The 18133-nt window shown below is 38.5% G+C and overlaps 1 protein-coding gene across 1 annotated transcript in view; it reads right to left on the reverse strand.

Moving 5' to 3' along the window:
• Positions 1-3617: 3617 nt before the first annotated feature.
• Positions 3618-18133, reverse strand: part of ada (adenosine deaminase) — a 34564-nt gene continuing 20048 nt past the window's right edge. Inside the window, exons 7-11 of the mRNA XM_036591410.1 lie at positions 13951-14022; positions 10669-10770; positions 8528-8595; positions 6540-6669; positions 3618-4057 (exon numbers count right to left, since the gene is read on the reverse strand). Coding sequence (XP_036447303.1) covers positions 3953-4057; positions 6540-6669; positions 8528-8595; positions 10669-10770; positions 13951-14022 — 477 coding nt within the window. The 3' untranslated portion in view covers positions 3618-3952. The remainder of the gene's footprint in view (positions 4058-6539; positions 6670-8527; positions 8596-10668; positions 10771-13950; positions 14023-18133) is intronic.

An 18133-nucleotide genomic window follows, 5' to 3' on the forward strand; every position in this document is an offset into this window, starting at 1 on the left:
AAAGATAAAATTACGTTTTGACCACTGTTTGTTTCAGATTAAAAATTTTACCATAACAGTAGCCTCTGCATACTGTTAGTACAGCACAGGAGCTGCTCAGCAACTGCAACTACTAGGCCAACATCACATTTTAATAAATTATTATTTTAGTATATAGTTTGGAATGGTAGAAAAATATTTGACTGGCTTTCTATGAAGTTTTTTGTAGACATCAACTAAACATTACTCACCGCTGCCCTCTACAGGTGTTACAGCACCAGCATTTGAGCTTTGGTTGTTAAATGTGTTTTCTGCTTTCTTTTATTTACATATTGCCTCAACTCAACGGATGAAAATACACCCAATTCACATTCTGTTTGTTGCCATGTAAACATGATTGTAAAAGCTAACAGCTATGGAAAATAACTTCAATAATTCCGATAAGGCGATTTATGTAATAATTAAGACAAGCCCAGTTTATACTTCAAAAGTGAAAAAATAAACATGGCAGGTCAGAAGGGCTCGCGTTTTGACTGGCGTAAGATGAGGGTCTGGTGGAGCCGGTGTGGATTGAAATACAGATGAGAATGGTATTCATCTACTCTGTCAGACAGACAACAAAAAAAAACGCTTCAGAAATGTGTCTGGTGTGAACTGACCGTTGTGTGTGGCTTCTATTTCAAGTAATTTTGGACCATTCTATTGATCATTTCATCATAAAAGGGCAGCTGATGTTTTTACATGGTGTAAAAACAATGAAAATTACAGAAAGGTTATGATGGTGGCAACACTATGCTCTTTAACTAGAGCTGGCTTGAGTACAGGAAAGTAAATAACAGTATAGTAATTGAATATATAAAAATATATATGAAAGTATGAGCTTGAAGACCTCTGTGGCATTATTTTAACTTGCAATGCCATGCTAGATACAATTCGGTATGGCCTTCCAGGCTAATTCCAGTCTAAAAGGCGCATCATTTAATTAGACTTATAATTAGACTTCTAATGGCCTTTTGCTGTCAGGGTCTGGCATTGTCTTTGATTATAAGGTGATGAGTCTGCAACACCCTTTTCTGTCTGATCTGTGCTTTTGTGGCATTTAGAATGTGAAAAGTCCTTCCGTTTTCGTTCCGTTTCAGCATGTCACAGAACTTGCAGGGGCCGTCAAATCGCAATTCAAATTAGGGCCCCGGTCTCGACCCCAGTCTATGGGGGGTGTGTTCGTAGGAGGGATCTCTATGGAGACGAGATTCGGGAGGCAACTTTCAGAGGCATTTGGTTTCTGTCTTCTTGAATTCAGGGTAAGAGCACTAAGCAACCTTGCAATTATGCTGAAAACCACCATGTCAACCCACAGAATGCTTCTGAGAGTGCTGGGTATTTATCTTCCAGCCCAGTGCTAAAATAGTCATTAAAACAACGTTTTTTTTTCACCACCAGCAATACAAAATAAGTACACAACAAAAATGTAAGATGCAAAAAGATTTGTATTGGGATTTTGCTGCAATGTATACTGCCATAATGGCATGCCTCTTAGTGATGTTTTTAAAAGACCAGTCCTGAGTCCCTCTCTCCCAGCTCTCCCATTCACAGTTTATGAAGTGGCATATGCGAAATATAAAAAAAAAGCAAGAAAAAAAAGAAAGACATTTTAAATAAAAGTGATGTACATTCACTATCCACTTTATTAGAAAACAGAATCTTGTACTTCCACCCTCTGGTCCACCTACCTTCATTATACAGATGTGCAATTACAGACTGTACTTCATGCATTTTGTCAGCCACCCTCTACCCCACTCATCATTGACCAGTTTCTAACCACAGGACCACTGTTGACCAAATATTTGGGTAGTAGAGCATTCTTAGCAACAGGAGTGATGCACAGCAGTGTCGAGTGGTCTACCACCCAAATATATCTAGCCAAGAGCAGCTCTGTGGGCAGAAACTGACCAGCGATGAAAGGTTAGAGGACCAATAACACAAACTGTGCATCAACAGATGAGCTACAGTCTCTAACTGTACACCAGCAAGGTGGTACTGGAGGTAGAGAAGGTAGGTGTCTCTAATAAAGTGGCCAGTGAGTGTAATTCAAAAATCTTCACTGTATGTGGCGTCTTAAGCCACTCATAGCGATTATATGTCAGTCTTTTAATTTTTCTTAATGTCCGGTCTGCCGTCTGCTGTTGAGCTGAGGAAGTACAACACAATTATGAAGACAGCATGCAGACAATGACCCCAAGTTATTTCCCAACAAAGGTCTTCATGTATGACTGCAAAACAAGCAGTCAAAAGCAGTGTATTCAGAAAGGTTACTAGCAGGAGGATACATAGGTTATATAGGCCAGGGGTCACCAGTCTTATTTGCAAAGGGCTGGTGTGGCTGCACGTTTTCATTTCAATCAAGCAGAAGCACACCTTATTCCACTTGTCTGACCAGTTGATCTCGGTCTTCCCAAATTTGATTACTGGGCAAAAGTCAAAGACCACCCCTGATTTATTTAATTTCCAGCCACAACAGCTAGTACAAGTTATTCATTTTCAGGAGATATTTCTGAGGAGATTACATATAATCCATTTATTTTGGTCAAAGTGGAAAAATGTAAGTTTAAAAAAATTATACTAACAACCGTGCAAGAGCTGGTGGACCACCAAAACTGTTACCATCAGATAAACAGTAATTTAAGCTTTCATCTTTGATAAACAGGAGCTCCACTCTTGCTTCTGACCTGAAGAATCCACAGGTGTTTGTCCATCCTTCCACTGTGAGGAGACAACACTGTGGATCTGAAAGGATTTGTAGCTGTCAAGAAGCTCTCACTAAGAAAAGGAAATAAACAAGAAACAAGGAAGCTGCAGGGCTTCTCAGAACAATGGACTTCTGTGTAATTTTCAGTGAAAAATGTTTTCTTTTTGACTGGAAATTAAATAAATGAAGGTAGTCTCTGATGTTTGCACAGTACTGTATTTGAGGGGGGCTCCTTCTTGGCTGGAATGAACTAGGCCTTTGTGGCTCAGACTAGTGACCCCTGATATAGGCACTGTATATGTCAGTTAGATCATCAGTTTTCTGGGCACTGATTAAAGCCTAGTCTTGCACTAAAAAGCACTATCAATAGAGAATCTCCACTGACAGTGGACTAGCCTTAATCTAAATTCAGAAAACAAGCATTCATGCTAAATCCAGCAATCCATATTTTCCCTATATAGTTCTTGTTCTGTGTCAGGCTGCTGTAGTGTGCGCACGTTCTTTTAAGATCAACAATATAATGGTTTACATACATGAACGAATTAAGAAACACATACAAAACATCGTGTCTATAAATGCTAGTACAATTCTCAGTCACGATGCCTGAGCTCTAAACCTGGGTATTCACAGTAAGTTGGTGTAAATATAATACCATTTATCTCCAGCCTCTTATATGGTAAGCTAATGTGAACTACCACAGTATTGTACCAATATGGAAAATATTATACCCAGCATGTTATGCTGAAAGAAATACTTCAACCAAGCACTGTTACGGATAATATGAGTTAAAAACCAGTGTCCACCAAGTATCATTACTTAATGTGCACAATACTACTCGGTGATAACTGGATTTACTGTAATACAATTCATTTTTTCAATACTGTATTCCCTGGAAATGCAACTGTGTCTGCACTGCAGTCACAAGGCAGAAGGATAATGGTTAATTCAATAGGAACCATGTTGCTTACTTCTAAGTCAAGATGCTGAAGATGCCACAGTAAGGCATTCATAGGTATACCTGTGTTATGTCTATTAAGGGCTGGGTCATCAATATCGACCCATTATTTGGAAATTCATTCCCTCACGCGTTTCAGTCTATGATTCACAAATTGTTCAGAAAATGAAAAGTTGTATTCAAGTAGGGTAAACTTTGAAACAAGGAGCCTTTCCCATTATCTTAGCTCTGTCTCAGCTACTGGAAGGCTCTGCTGTGTATGTGAGTTCCATCTAGAAGCTGGTGTTGTTCACCATGCCATAGGCTTCATAGAGCTGGTTCAGGAGGTCCTTTTTCTCCTTCTCGGGCAGGAAGCAGGACTTTGCTGCATTCAGATTCTGCAAAATAGTCAAACTCAGGTCACAAATAATGCTGGGATAAGGAACAATTTTTAACTTTAGGCTTACTTTAACTGAAGGCTAAAGACTCACTGTAACTAAAGGCTAAAGGCCACTACACACTGGACCCCCCGAGCCATGCAGAGTTGCACAGCATCATGTAGGAGATACAGTACAAAGTGCTGCTCCACTACAATGTGCCGCAGTGAGTGTGTTGATAAACCAGAAGTTCAGGTTCATTTTTACACTCTGGTTATATAAATTTATTAGGTTTTGTCTCAGTTTTCTACCTCTTCACAAGCTCGCTGTTGTCGAGCTAAAAGATATGAGGTTCCCCCAAAAGGACATGGGGAAAAAAAAATTACATGGGCTTTTCTATAATGGGTTAAAAAAACAAAAAAAAACAAAACAAAAAAAAAACCTTTGCCTGAGAAATGACCTTAGGTTGTTTTTCTAAAATTAATTATTTCAAGATGATTATTTCGAAATAATTTTCTCTGGATAAGTGCATTACCCACCCTGCCCTGTAGATGGCACCAATACACCATTCTGGCAGCAGCCTGACTCACTATTATCTCCCCAGGTTGTGTATCAAGGATTGGAACTATTCTAATAAACCGCTACAAACTGACCGCACTTTATTTGAACATAGTCTTAAATACAAAAACATTGTTTCAGTGCTCGCCAACAGACATCATTATATTATATCAGATTGTCATTTGAGACATGGTTTAAAATGCAACAGACTGTTTTTGGAGGAAGGGTTACATAAATATATCAGAGGTATTGGTTTTTATTCAAGAGCAGCTACAGCTTTGTGGACAACAAAATGGCTATAAGTGGATGCATGCAAATTGTTTAGAGAATAACCTGCATGTCAAAAAAGAAGACGTCTAGAAAATTTCTTGGGAAAATAATTTTGAGATAATATCCTGACATAATTAATTTGGAAAAAAAAATATAACAAAACTCATTTCGCTGGCAGAAGGATTCTTTTTTTACCTGTTATAGAAAACCCATGTCACTGTATTTTTCCCCATGTCCGTAAAAAAAAAAAAACCTGACTGCCTTTCTGTAAATTTCAAGCCATGTCATCTACTATGGCTTTCTGTGGTCTTAATGAAGCATTAATTTAATGTTGTAATGGCAAAATGTTGAGTGGCGCACTATGATGCAGAATGAAAGTGAACAGTGCTAGCACAAGTCAACCTGCATGTGTACTATTATTCAAAACAATGGTTTACAAGACATTTTGATATCAGTCAAAAAACCCATTAATACGTCTATTTTGGGTGTGTTTATGGGTGGAAGAAAACATGATTGGGAAACTAGTGGTGACTGTTGAGAGTTTTAACCAAACCAGTCGCTGTTCTACTAGAACCGGATTTTATAACGCCGTGGTCTCAACCCTGGTCCTGGAGAACTACCTTCCTGCAGAGTTGAGTTCCAACCTGCATCCAATAAGCTGCCGTGCACCTTACTTAACTCTAATACATTCCGATTCAATCAGGGACTTGGGACGAGGTTGATTAGCTGAAGCAGGTGTGGCAAATTGTGGTTGGAACTAGGCTCTGCAGGTAAGGAGTTGGAGTTATAGCAAGTTCATTACAGCAATTCATTTTTCCGCAATTTTTTTTTTTTACAGCACAGACTGAAGCCCCACCCCACACCATATCCTGTTGGCTGGTACACCGATACTTGAGAGTAGCTATCAGAAGTTCAACTTTTGAACTTTAACAGACAACGAAGGATCATTTTTACACAATGTCATGCGTTGGTTTCTGCTGTCAACAAATTATCTCACTGAATTCAATGACACAAAGTGTGTTTTTTTTACGGATACAAAAAGGTCCTTATGAACGCAGCCTAAGGCTGTGATTTCATCAAGAGCAAAGCATTAACGGACAATAGGTATCAAAGTGTGGCCACGTGCAAAAATTACGCTGTGTTATCCATTGAAAAAGTTCTCCTGAGTTGAACTTTTCACGGTACGTACTCTGATGTTCTCGTGCCAATAGGAGACACAGAAGAATATGTGCGGGGTGGGGCGTCAGTCAGTCACATTGATTTTGAACAAAACTGAGGAGACATGACTGCTGTCGGCTCATATCCAGAGCTGCAAAATCCAGCTTTAAAAAAGCTTTCACATTTGCACGAGTTTACCGCTTACATCGATTCCCACCCACAACAAACCAGCCATGCATATGAACGCATTTTTTGATGGATATCAAAAAGTCTTTGTAAATACAGTCAAACTTTTTATTTACCCCATGAACTGTCTACTGCGTTGAACCTGTACGTCTGGGCGATCAACAACTTTATCATCATGATGTGAATACTTCTAACCAATAGTATTATTTTCACATTGAGACAGTGATTGGCAACAGCCACTAAAGTATTTTAGACCTAAACTCCTGACAGATGTACTACAGAATGCTTATTCTGTCTGAAAAAGGAGAAAACATTTGTAGAAGAGTCTCACCAGCTGAACAAACTCGTCCTCTGTAAAGCCCATGTATTTCTCCACAATATGGTAATCACAATTCAGGGTGGAGTTGAAGATCATTGGGTCATCTGTGTTCAGAGAGAAATTTGCCTTGTCCTCCTTGAACCTGCACAGACCAAGAAAGCAGTAGCCAAAAAGTTAAGAGAGTGGTCCACTGGGTGCTTTCAGTATACCTAACCAAGGCAATAAATGGCATTAAGATATAAGGAGTCTAAATTAGACTCTTAGCTCAGATATCATCCACATTTCATGTATTAGTAACTGCATGCTGTTGTATGAACAATCTGAGGTCACCTCTGGTCAAATTAAATGTTCAAATTAAGTGAAAGTAAGCGAACACATCCTCTACAGAGAACACATTTAAACAAAGACAACTATAAAATGTGGCAAAGCTTTTGCACAGTCCACATTCTCTTTTATCTTTTTCCAATATGTTGAATTCAGGGCTGCACGCTGGCGCAGTGGATAGCGCTGACGCCTCACAGCAAGAAGGGCCTGCGTTCGATTCCCTGGCTGGGTCTCCCTTCTTTTTTGTGTCTGCATGGGTTTCCTCCCACATTCCAAAGACATGCAGTCAGGCAAACTGGAGATGCTAAATTGGCCCTAGGTGCGAGTGTGTGTGTGTGTGCATGAATGGGCATGTCTGTGTGTCTGCCCTGTGATGGAATAACAGTAATTATGAATTAAAATGTGCAGAAGTGTGTTCCCTGTAGAAGATGTGTAACTTATTTTCACTTAGAAAATCAACAAAAGACAAACTTAGGCATCCGACAGTACGTTTACAGATAACAGATCTATCCATGCACACATTCCCTAGTAGTAGCTGTTGGTTCGATTAGCTTTACAAAAGTTGGCAAAAATCTCTTTCAACCTAATGAGAAATTGTAGCACACTTTTTTTAGAGTTAAGTTTCCAGTTTGAAATGCTATGCTGCAGCTGGAAGTGCTGTAACTAACAGACACTCAGACTTTCACTGGAATTGGCTTGCTTGTTTGTGGAAACTGAACGCCATAATAGAAGCCATGCTCTAGTGAACTATCCATTTATGCATTGTACACATAACAGACATGAGCTGTTTCTATCTATAGTAAAAATGAATGGCATTTTTGAAAATTGCAGTCTGTTTTAAAACACGATACATTTTTGTGCTATGTACATTTCTGCCCTAAATGTCACTGGCTTCTGTGAATGATGTAGTCAAAATACAAATAGTTCTACATACATGCTACAAGTTAGGCAGAGGGACACCATCAGGACCTTCTAGGCCTTTAGAGAAACAACAACAAAAAAAAATGCACCTCTGTAATTTTTAGATCATTTTTATTCACTAGTAACATGCATGTATTTAAACTCTGCAAGTACTACAATACTACTTATTCCATTGTTAGGTTTTGAATGGAAACTGTTCTAGATACATCACTGACTGTGAATATAAGCAGCTGCTTAATCAATGAGTTGTTAAAAAAGGAAAACAGTGGCAGCAGCGCTATACCAGAACTCACTACTGAAAGAGTCACTATGAAACTGCTACAAGGTAAAATATATACGCTAATATGTCTGTCACAAGCTTCAAATGAAGCATCCAATGTCCCTTAGAGGCTTCAAATGTCTGTGTTTAATCTATAATGGCCATATCACTGTTAGCTTAGCTTTCAAACTTTTGCATGTGACAGTATGTAGCAGTATTGGTCTTTCACATCCTTAATGGCTTCATGTTTCAGTGAACCCAGTGACATCTACATTTTTGTTTACTACAGGGTGCATTCATTTTTCCCATAAGCAAAAACAGAGACCCCAGGGCTCGTCTGGATGACGACACCACCTCAGAGCTCTACTGGCTGCATTTTCCATTGAACACAAGTCAACAGTTCGATGCTATATCATGGTAGTTGTTACAAAACTAGTTGTATGTAGCTCTAAGGCAGGTACTGGCTGTGTAGAGTCACTGTGAGCCATATATTTACCTGATGAGTGGGTGCTTAGTGAAGTCTGGGTCACAAGCTCCTGTCAGTCTACTGGAGATTGGACAAATCTGAAACAGCACACAGGCACACATGATCACTCACTAAAGCACTGCAATGTAAGCCTAAGCCCCACAGTGCACATCTGCAGCGACAGTCATCCAGTCTAATTTCTGAAATGTCAATCCGGCAAAATGGACAGCACACCCACGATTCAATTTACCAGTACTAGATGACAGCTCACCACAAGAGGGCAGTATGACATCAGATCAGATAGCCCTGCTTTTTCTGAGTGTGGTTTGCTGAGGATGCTTAGCATATTGTGACAAATATTAATGGCAGCATTTAAATTTACTAGCATTCATTTCACTTCATTTACAGTGTACAGTACAGTATATAGTAAGCCTGTACAGTAAGCACACTGTAATGCATTCACATTATGATTCATGTAATATGATTCATCTATGATTATGATGATGAGTCATTAATGACTAGTGCTGTGACACTTTTCATCAGTGTATTTTCATCAAGATCAGACAACATGTTACATAAGTGTAGGCTTGTTGTGAAACAGAACTGTAAGGCTGGCTTTACACAGTGAAACTTTCTTGCAACTGTTGTTGCTTGAAACCTACTTGCAATTAAATTGCATTTGAGTTGCATAATAAATTGTCCTGCAGCTCATTTGAAAGTCACAACAGCTGCAAGCCTCGCAACTTAATGGAACAAGTTTCATGAAATGTGATCATGTTGAATGACATACTTTCCAACCATTGATTTCACAGGATCAGCAGGCAAGAAAATGAAACATGGGTTTCTTGAAGCTAATGTTTCTGTAACCGGCTGTGTTAACTAGCCAGTTTACTCTAACAGCTGTTTAAATGGCTGCATGTTCCAGCATTTATTCCTCTTTAGCTCCTCCCTATTTTACACAGAGCTCAGATTCATTTGGCATCCAAACGATAAAAATCATTGGAGAAGGGAAGGAAGCGTGAGACGTGGTCCGTGATGAACGTGTTGTGCTTCTAGGACAGGACAAGCAGCTGGTGAGGCATCAAGTAGGCTATAACTGTAATGCCTACCTAAATATTTATTTTCAAAGGCTTTACCTAAACAAAACATATAAAAAAAAACTCAAATATAGAGTAAAGATCCCTAGACTGATATATAAAATACAGATATATGGATATGGGGAAAAAAGAACTGCTGGAGACAAAACATGATAAGAAGATAAAAATGCTGCAAATATGTAAACTCATCTTGCAGACGACTTTATAGAGAGAATGATATGGTGTATCAAAAACTGCAACCTGCTAATTTGGCTATTTAAGGGAGTAATATAAAGTGTTGTACATTTTGGAATTGCTTAGTCTCACTGCCAACGGAAATTATGCTGTAGTCAACTCTCAACATGCAACTAGTTGCATGAAAGTTTCACCATGTAAGGCCTGTAAAAATGTACTATATGTTTGGAATGCTTGTACCTTACATGAAGAAGGTGCTGTTTGCTGCCAGTAATTCATGTAATTAAGTACAACTGCCTAAAAGCAAGCCGTGCATTTTAAAACTCATTTTAACAAGGCCTCATCAACTTGGCTAGGAGGAATGCCTAATGCCATCTTAAGGACCGTTCCATTACTTTATTAGGTCAATTGAAAGGTGTTAGGTGCACCCTTGGAGGAATGAAGGATGACTTTTGCAGCAGAACTGGTTTAGAAATCATTGCGATCTGATGCAATTTTCATTTTTTGATCCTCAAACAGTTTACAAACAGCAATCAAAATACTTAAAAATATTTAATACATTTCAAAACATTTGATTTGCTATGTTCAAACTGAGTCTTAAGTAGCCAACTATTCCTTCTGTTGTACCTGACTGCTGCACTCTTCATTACTTTACTCTGCTAGCCTGCTAGTTAGCAAGCAAAAAGCTAGCAATAACAAAAAGAAAGGCACTAAATCAAGGTTTTACAAGCTTCTATAAAGCTTAAACTTAGACAAAGCAATTATTCACAAATGTTGTGCTGTGATAAGCCACTTATGTAATGTAGGTGCAATGCACTTCCGAGTGGTGAGTTGAAACAAAGCCCTTTAGATCAAACTGGTAAGGACGTGTTAAAAAAAAAAACAAAAAAAAAACCTTACCTCAAAATGCATATTCTCTTTGAGCAGCTGTTGGTACAGTTCTGGGTCTTTGACTGTGTGGTAGCCGTGTCCAATACGCTCAGCTTTCAGGACCTCCACAGCCTGTAGGAGAAACACAAGTCAAAAGCATGTTTTAGAGGGAAACGTCTGGTAAACAGTTGGTGAATGTGGATAGGAATGACCCAACATAACTGAATGCAGAAAAAAAAATCCTCTAAGACTGGTTCCTGTTACAGTGGACTGTTATCTAAGTGGTTCTCAGTTGGTGGGTTGCGACCCAAACAGGCACGGAGTGGGTCATGGGTGTGTTCTATTTCTCCTTTCAACAATCATTATAAATTTTATTTTTAAATCACAGAACTTTAGACTTTTATTTTGAAACGCATTTGACATTTACCGCTTACAGTCTGCATCTGAGATCTGTCATCGTAAGCCTAAGAGAATAACACAGCTTGCAGTGAAAATGAATTTAGACTAATTATCACACATTCATACATACACAAAAACAGCTGTTTGGTGGCTTTTCTCAGCATGACCTCGAAATGAAAAACGACTATATTAAAGTCTGAAATTAAAAATGGATCTTTTTTTAACCTTCTTAGGTCATGTGCAGTGTCATATATCATTATCTGTCATATTAAGCATAATTCAACAATCTTTGATCGAAGTGTAATGACTTTTTCCCACCTCAAACATGTCTTGAGTTTTTGATTACATCATCGTGCACCAGCAGGTGGGGAAAACGATATTAACTAATAATATCATGTTTCATCTCCCCTCTCACCACCCCACCTGTCATCGAGCAAAACACTCAGAGACCCTCCCTGAAACCTTGGTTCATTATGAAATGTCACATTACAGAAGGAAACTGAATTGTGATTTCCAATTCAGACTCGCTTTGAATTTAAAGGACAGACAAGAAAGTTTGAAAAAGCCTCTACATTTTGCATGCAGCATTCGACCAACATGAGCTTCTCAAGTTCTGACATACTACGCCAGACAAATTTTTCAGTATGCAGTCAATGCTGTCTTTGTAGTATACTGCACCCCACAGGTTTCAGGAGGACGTAACAAGGACACAGCCTCCCAGTTGCCATGTGACCCCTGCAGTACTGTATATTACTATGAGAAGCATTGTGCCATATATAGAGGTGGGCAGATCAGCCAAAACCGATATTTAAATAACAGTAATGTTAATTCTGTGAAATGCTGGCTCCAAAAAATAATGGTACCTTTCCCAAAAACAACGTGAGCAGAAGTACAACAGTATCAGGTCAAAAATCTACTTAAGAACTATTACTTGACTTTTAGAATAGTGATGGAACATAGTAATATATCCAGCATCTATCAGCATAGAAACTGAAGTCTGTTAGGCTCTATTCTACTCTTCTGGGATCTCTTTGTCTAAAATAAGCCTCAAAAATCAGAGGTATGAGCAACAGCAAAGCAGAGTTGTCACCAATAAAACAAGGAATTAGTAACAAGGCCTTTAACAGTAATAAAAGTCTTTAGGCAAGACCAGCTGAGAACCACTGATCTAACAGTCCTTTCAAGTGGTTTTGTTTTTTGGAGGAAAAAACAAGTTTCCAACAAAGACAGACCGCATGAATAAACTTCAAAGTCAGATGATGAAGCTGGGTATATTGAAATTGTCAACACATTGTGAACTGACCGAGTTGTGACTTCAGTTACCCTTTTCATCGTGGCCGAATGTCACGAAAGAGGAAGATGTATGGGCTGACTACTTACACAAACACAAGAAAACGCAGATGTGTAGACATTCAAGACCAGACAACATGACAGCTATATATACAAGGGACATCTGGAAACAGAGATTAACGAGAGGTGCTAACCACAAGACACAGGTGAACAGGGTAACGAGAGAGGGCGGAGCTATGGTAAACAGGAGACAGGGGCAGAGAGACAAGAGGGTGGAGCCAGGACAGAGAAACTGACACCAAAGGAAGATCACACTGCACAAATGGTGAATTTCTGGTAATGGTAACTGTTAAGTATGCAAAATGAACCATTTAATTTCTGCTACATAAAATATCTGTAAAAAATAGGCCATGTGGTGTGGGGTACACTCTCAGACAAAAGGTGATGACCTGTCACTGGGGTTTTATGCTCGGTACATTTTCAGTACCTTTAGGTAGGGAGCATAATTATATCTCATTTTATTTTATTTAAAAAAAGGTAAAAATATGCCCTTTTAAATTTAATCTACGTTTAAAGCTTTTTTACCATACACAACTGGGCAGTTTTGTACTTTTAACGGTCCATTTACAATGTTTGTACCTTGGGGGACTAAAATGTAGGACATAGATTCTCTCATATGAAACACAAATGATAACATCATACTTGAAAGATCCTTAAAGAAGCCTTAGTCAGCCGAGCTGAACGAGGGAGATAAAAGATAAAAATAATTTTACCCTAATCTGCACATAAAAACATAAAACATGAAAACAAATAAAACTTTTTTTTTCACTTTATGCTGCTAAATTCACACATAACTAGCAGAGTAATCTGTGCCTTGATGTCAACTGCCAAGTTAATTGTGATCTAAAGTCACGTTTGTTCACAACAATTTCTGCCTGAGAGACAGTACTGTTGACTGGGTCTTCGATTTGTGAGCATGACATGAAATCGTGTGGGTTAACCAGTGAGAGCCACGCTGAACAGGGAACTGAATGGAAGGATAAAAGTCATTTTATTATAATTCACATTGGGAAAGCAGTAAAAGATATTTTCTTTCTCTTTTACACTGCTAAATTCACACATAACTACCACAGTAATCTGTTAATTGCTGTCATCTACCATGTTTGTCTAGATCTAAAGTCATGTTTGTTAAAGTCATAAGAATTTCTGCAAGATCTCAAGTTCTGAGATATGAATTGATGATCGATCAACCTAATGTGAAACTGTGTGGTGTGTTGTTCTGGGCAAATTTCAGTATAGTAGTGTGGGGGACGAGAACGGACAAAAATCAATCGAATCTGTGCTTATGTGTGGGGAATCTCATGCTTTAAACATTGGTTAGGATTTTAAAAATCCTGCACTATTGGGCAGGCATAGGTTGGGCGAAAAACTGCGAGAAAATTAGCAGGTGATCTGTCCTTGTAAACAGCATAAGACTGTGTACTTAAGCTGTAAAAACACTCTGCAGTGTTTTTTGCTGATCTTCCACATCCAGATAATGATGTTCTCATCTACACAGTGGGTGTAGCTAAGATCTGGGGCAGTTTCTCTTAATTACTGTTCCAGAGATGAACAAACACTCACCTCTCTCACCACGGAAGGAGGACCCACCTCTCCTGCGTGGACGGTTCTGTGGATGCCGCTTCGCAATGCTTCCTGTCAACAGCATAATGAGTTAGACACTTATTCGCACACAACAAGAGATCATTAACAGAGCTCCATTTTGACTCTGCTGTGTCTGAATATGAGCTGATATCAACTTTTGTCTTGGGCTTTTACATTAATAGAAGTACATGGAAAAACAAAACAACAAACATTAAATACAAGTGTATGTGGAAGTTAACCCATGAAACTCTAAGGCTCTGTACGCGGACCCACATTTCAGTTCCTTACTCGCATAACTACATAACGCACATACTGCTCTCATAGGAGTCACTGAGTAATGTGGTAGTTATTGAAAGATAAGTCGGAAAAACTTAATACTTGAATAAGAAGCACAATGTTAAATAAATAAACACAGTTAAACACCACATTTTGTCACTCAATATGCCTGCACATGTTATTATATAAATAGATGTTTTGTATGTTTTTTTTTTCTTAAGAGTTATTCCTAAGTTAAGGGAGTGAGGAAGCCGGAGCCGCCGGCATTTCCGTGGGGTTTAATAGGTTAAATAAAGGGTGCTGCAGTGTTCCTGGTCTTCACCCGAGATTGTGAAATGATAAAGGAAGAACATGTTTGTTTGCAGTGGCCTGGCTCTCCTCACACTAATGGCATAAACAGATGTCACCCTGTTGGAGTGATCTAAACGACTTTCCTAAAGATGCTGCTACAGCTCCGAGATGTGCTCCCCTGAGATCTCCTTCATTTCCTCCTCCACTTTTTGAACTCCTTTCCTGACTTAGCAGTGCACAGTGTAGTAGGTCTCTCTCTATCACAAAGTTCATCAACTTGCTTGGTGTGCAACATTAAATGGGGAGGCACTGAAACTTTTTGACCAAAAACGGTCAAAAATTCTACTTTTTTTTTGCCAAAGGAGAAAAACCCGCCAAACATTTTGACCAAAAATAAACGTGAAACAGGCCTACAACAACATGTCAAAACCTACGATTTATAAGTGTAGTAGTACTGAAAACAAGAAACAGTGATTAAAAACACTGGTTGTTCCTTCTGGCAGCAGATGAACAGTGAAAATATCAGCCATCTGGAATTATTTTACAGTTTCTATTACGGACATTAGACAACTGATTTATAATCTTTGCTAATATCGAGTATCAACAGGAGTTACCACACCCAAACACTTCACTACAGGTTTCATAGCACTTGAAAACAAGACATCCTGCTCGATACACCGAATACACCAAAACAACAGAAGCATAAAAAGTCCCCGTTAGCCCACCAACACCAACGACAGCCACAGTGCAAAGTATAACTAAAAATAACAAGACTGAAGTGAACCTATTCTCCAACTTCTTATTTGAATTTCCTGTTCCATCTAAAATGGCATTATTTTATTTATCATCATTCTTTGCCAAGAGTGTGCTGAGTTTTGGCTTCGGTTTCAGCCAAGAATTTTCTTTTCGTTGCATCACAAACATTAAAGCTACTCGGCCAAAAATCTAATTTCAGTGGTGGACAGTAAAGAAGTAAATGTAATTCGTTACTGTACTCAAGTCGTTTTTTCGTGTATCCGTACTTTACTGAAGTATTTCCATTTTGGGTGACTTTTTACTTTCACTCCACTACATTTCAAAGTCAAATATCTGACTTTTTACTCCACTATATTATGCAAAATCTGTTGTTCCTTTTGGCTTATGTGTATAAAATGTAACATGAAAACGAAAGAAACGTGAAGCAAGAACACCAATCAGGGCACAGCACGCACTTTGTTTTGAGCTTGTTTTGACCTGTTGGACATACCAACCCTGTGCAGGCATACAGTTCAAAGTCAGTGAAGCAGCGTAAAATTTTGGGAGTGCCTATTCCTACATAAATGATGAAGAAACTCCTGACTCTAACCTAACTTAGTGTAAATAGACCACAATATAGAAATATGTACACATATGCAGTTGTGACTGGCATGTCTTTTTTCTGAATTTATACAAACACTGTGCCGTCTGTGCAAGGCAAAGGGATCTGGACGACCACCAGGTTTGGAAGATATTACATTTATGAAGCTTTGTGAAACTGGTTATAAAATCTACGTCCCTCTAAATTTCTTGTTCGAATTTTGATAAATCTTGTATTGTTCAACATGAAGCCTATTTAATTGCGTTTGCCTAGGACATGGAGTTACTCAGATATTCACATCTCAAATGATGTCATTTTTTTTGGGACACCCTGTATTTTGCAAGCAGCATTCCTCTCATGAACATGTTGAGTTATTAAGCACTCTCAAAAAAACCTGTGTGGCTTATGTGGTTTCTGAAATACTGTGGTCTCTGACGTACATTTTTCCATAAAAAAAGACAAGTACAGACACTCAGGCCTCATGATGGCTGCTAATACTGTTTTTTGATAAGTACTTTTGTCTGTTTCTAAAGATTACAGTATATCCTTATTTACTGGCTTGGTGCATTTTGAAGAAAACGTATGACAAATTATTTAAGAATTTTGCACAATGCTAATTGGCTGATATAATAAGCTTCCTACTTTGGCTAGCTGCATTTGCTTCAAAGCTCTAGTGTAAAACTAAAGAAGCAAACTTGAGACACCAAATCATGTCTTAGCTTATCGACTAAATTTGAGGTAAGGGGAAAATGATGTGTATTTGATTTTTCAACAAACAACTGCTTTGAGTGATGAGTATAAAGCCTGCACCACTGGCATTTAGAGCGGTGAATCATGCTGTACTGCTGAATGCATGGAGTAGAGACAAGTGCTTGACAAGTGCTTGCATAGAAGAACCCTGTTGTTGTTCCCTATGAACTAAAACTAAAACACCAACACAAAACCTTCTTTTGAATTCATTAATGCCATAATAAAGCAAAATTATCAGACGATCACAAACGCTGTGGTTCTAAAAACAGCAACTGCATGTGTCCTGATAGCATGTAAGAATGACTGTGCAGTCTCAGAGGAGACCTTGAATGGATCAGTGAGTCCACAGATAAGGAATGTAATAATCATGTTATGTTTTCCTGAGCTGATAAAAGTCAGCAAATTCCCCTACAGTCCTTTTATAATAGGCTTAAATAAGATTAATTCTTATCTCTTCTGGCTTATCTCCAATTAATAACACAACTAGCTAGGGTTGTCAAATGTGAAGAATGTTAAGGGTCCTCACCCATGAACCAATTTCCAGGGAAGTCCACCGTTTACAAAGCAAATCCAGGACTATTCCAGGGTTAGGCTTGATACTGAAAAGGGTTTTCTGATATATAACTATCATTTAATATGTTATGTGTTGTGTTATGCAGCATTCTGGAGTTCAGTGTTGTATCCCTCAGCCTCATGTTTGACAGAATTCAAAACACTTTTTTGGTACATGTTTTAGCTCAGTGGGCCTCATAATTTTTTTCTTGAGAAAGGTCGTAAGAAAAAGTCTACGTCAGATTCATGACGTGTTCTTAACCTGCAGAACTGTTTGCACCTCTTGGCTGTGTGTGGATTCTGTTCTTACCTAAGAACAAATCCCAAATAAGAAAACATTGGTGAATGTCAGAATCTTTGTGAGAACTGCTTAAGTGGCTTTTAAGAAAAAAAATTCTTCTTAAGAATGTCTGATGAATGAGGCTCAATGTTCCCTCCCTACAACACCCAGCATGCATTATGCAATTACACCATACAACCATTGGGAATCCCTGTGAACTGAGCTATGGGCAAATGAATACAACCAAGCACAGAGGCAATTCAACTGAAGAATGAACCAGATTGATTGTCTATTAGGGTTCTCATGATACGCCTGTTAATATTGGTGTTGTTTTCGATATGGTGATTGCAAGATATGAATGGTGAATTGAATACAGTTAAGTTTCATGCTACACAATCCATGATATTCCTAATAGTGACAATCAAAATCCAAAAATGAATTTAAAAATCTCCACTGTGCAGCTCTCACAACTGAAAAGAAGACTGAACTATGGAAGTGTAAACACACTACTCAACGCAAGGATCATATAACCGTGCTAATATCTCAACTATGCTAACTCATTTGCTAAAATCTGTGAAAAACTATGCATAGAACTTTTCCAAAAATAGTTAGTGTCTAATGGAAATTCGATTAACACAGCGAAAAAAAAGGTAGGAATGGCAGCACTTCAATCAGAC

This window comes from Colossoma macropomum, unplaced genomic scaffold (genome assembly GCF_904425465.1).
Source record: "Colossoma macropomum unplaced genomic scaffold, Colossoma_macropomum, whole genome shotgun sequence".
NCBI lineage: Eukaryota > Metazoa > Chordata > Actinopteri > Characiformes > Serrasalmidae > Colossoma > Colossoma macropomum.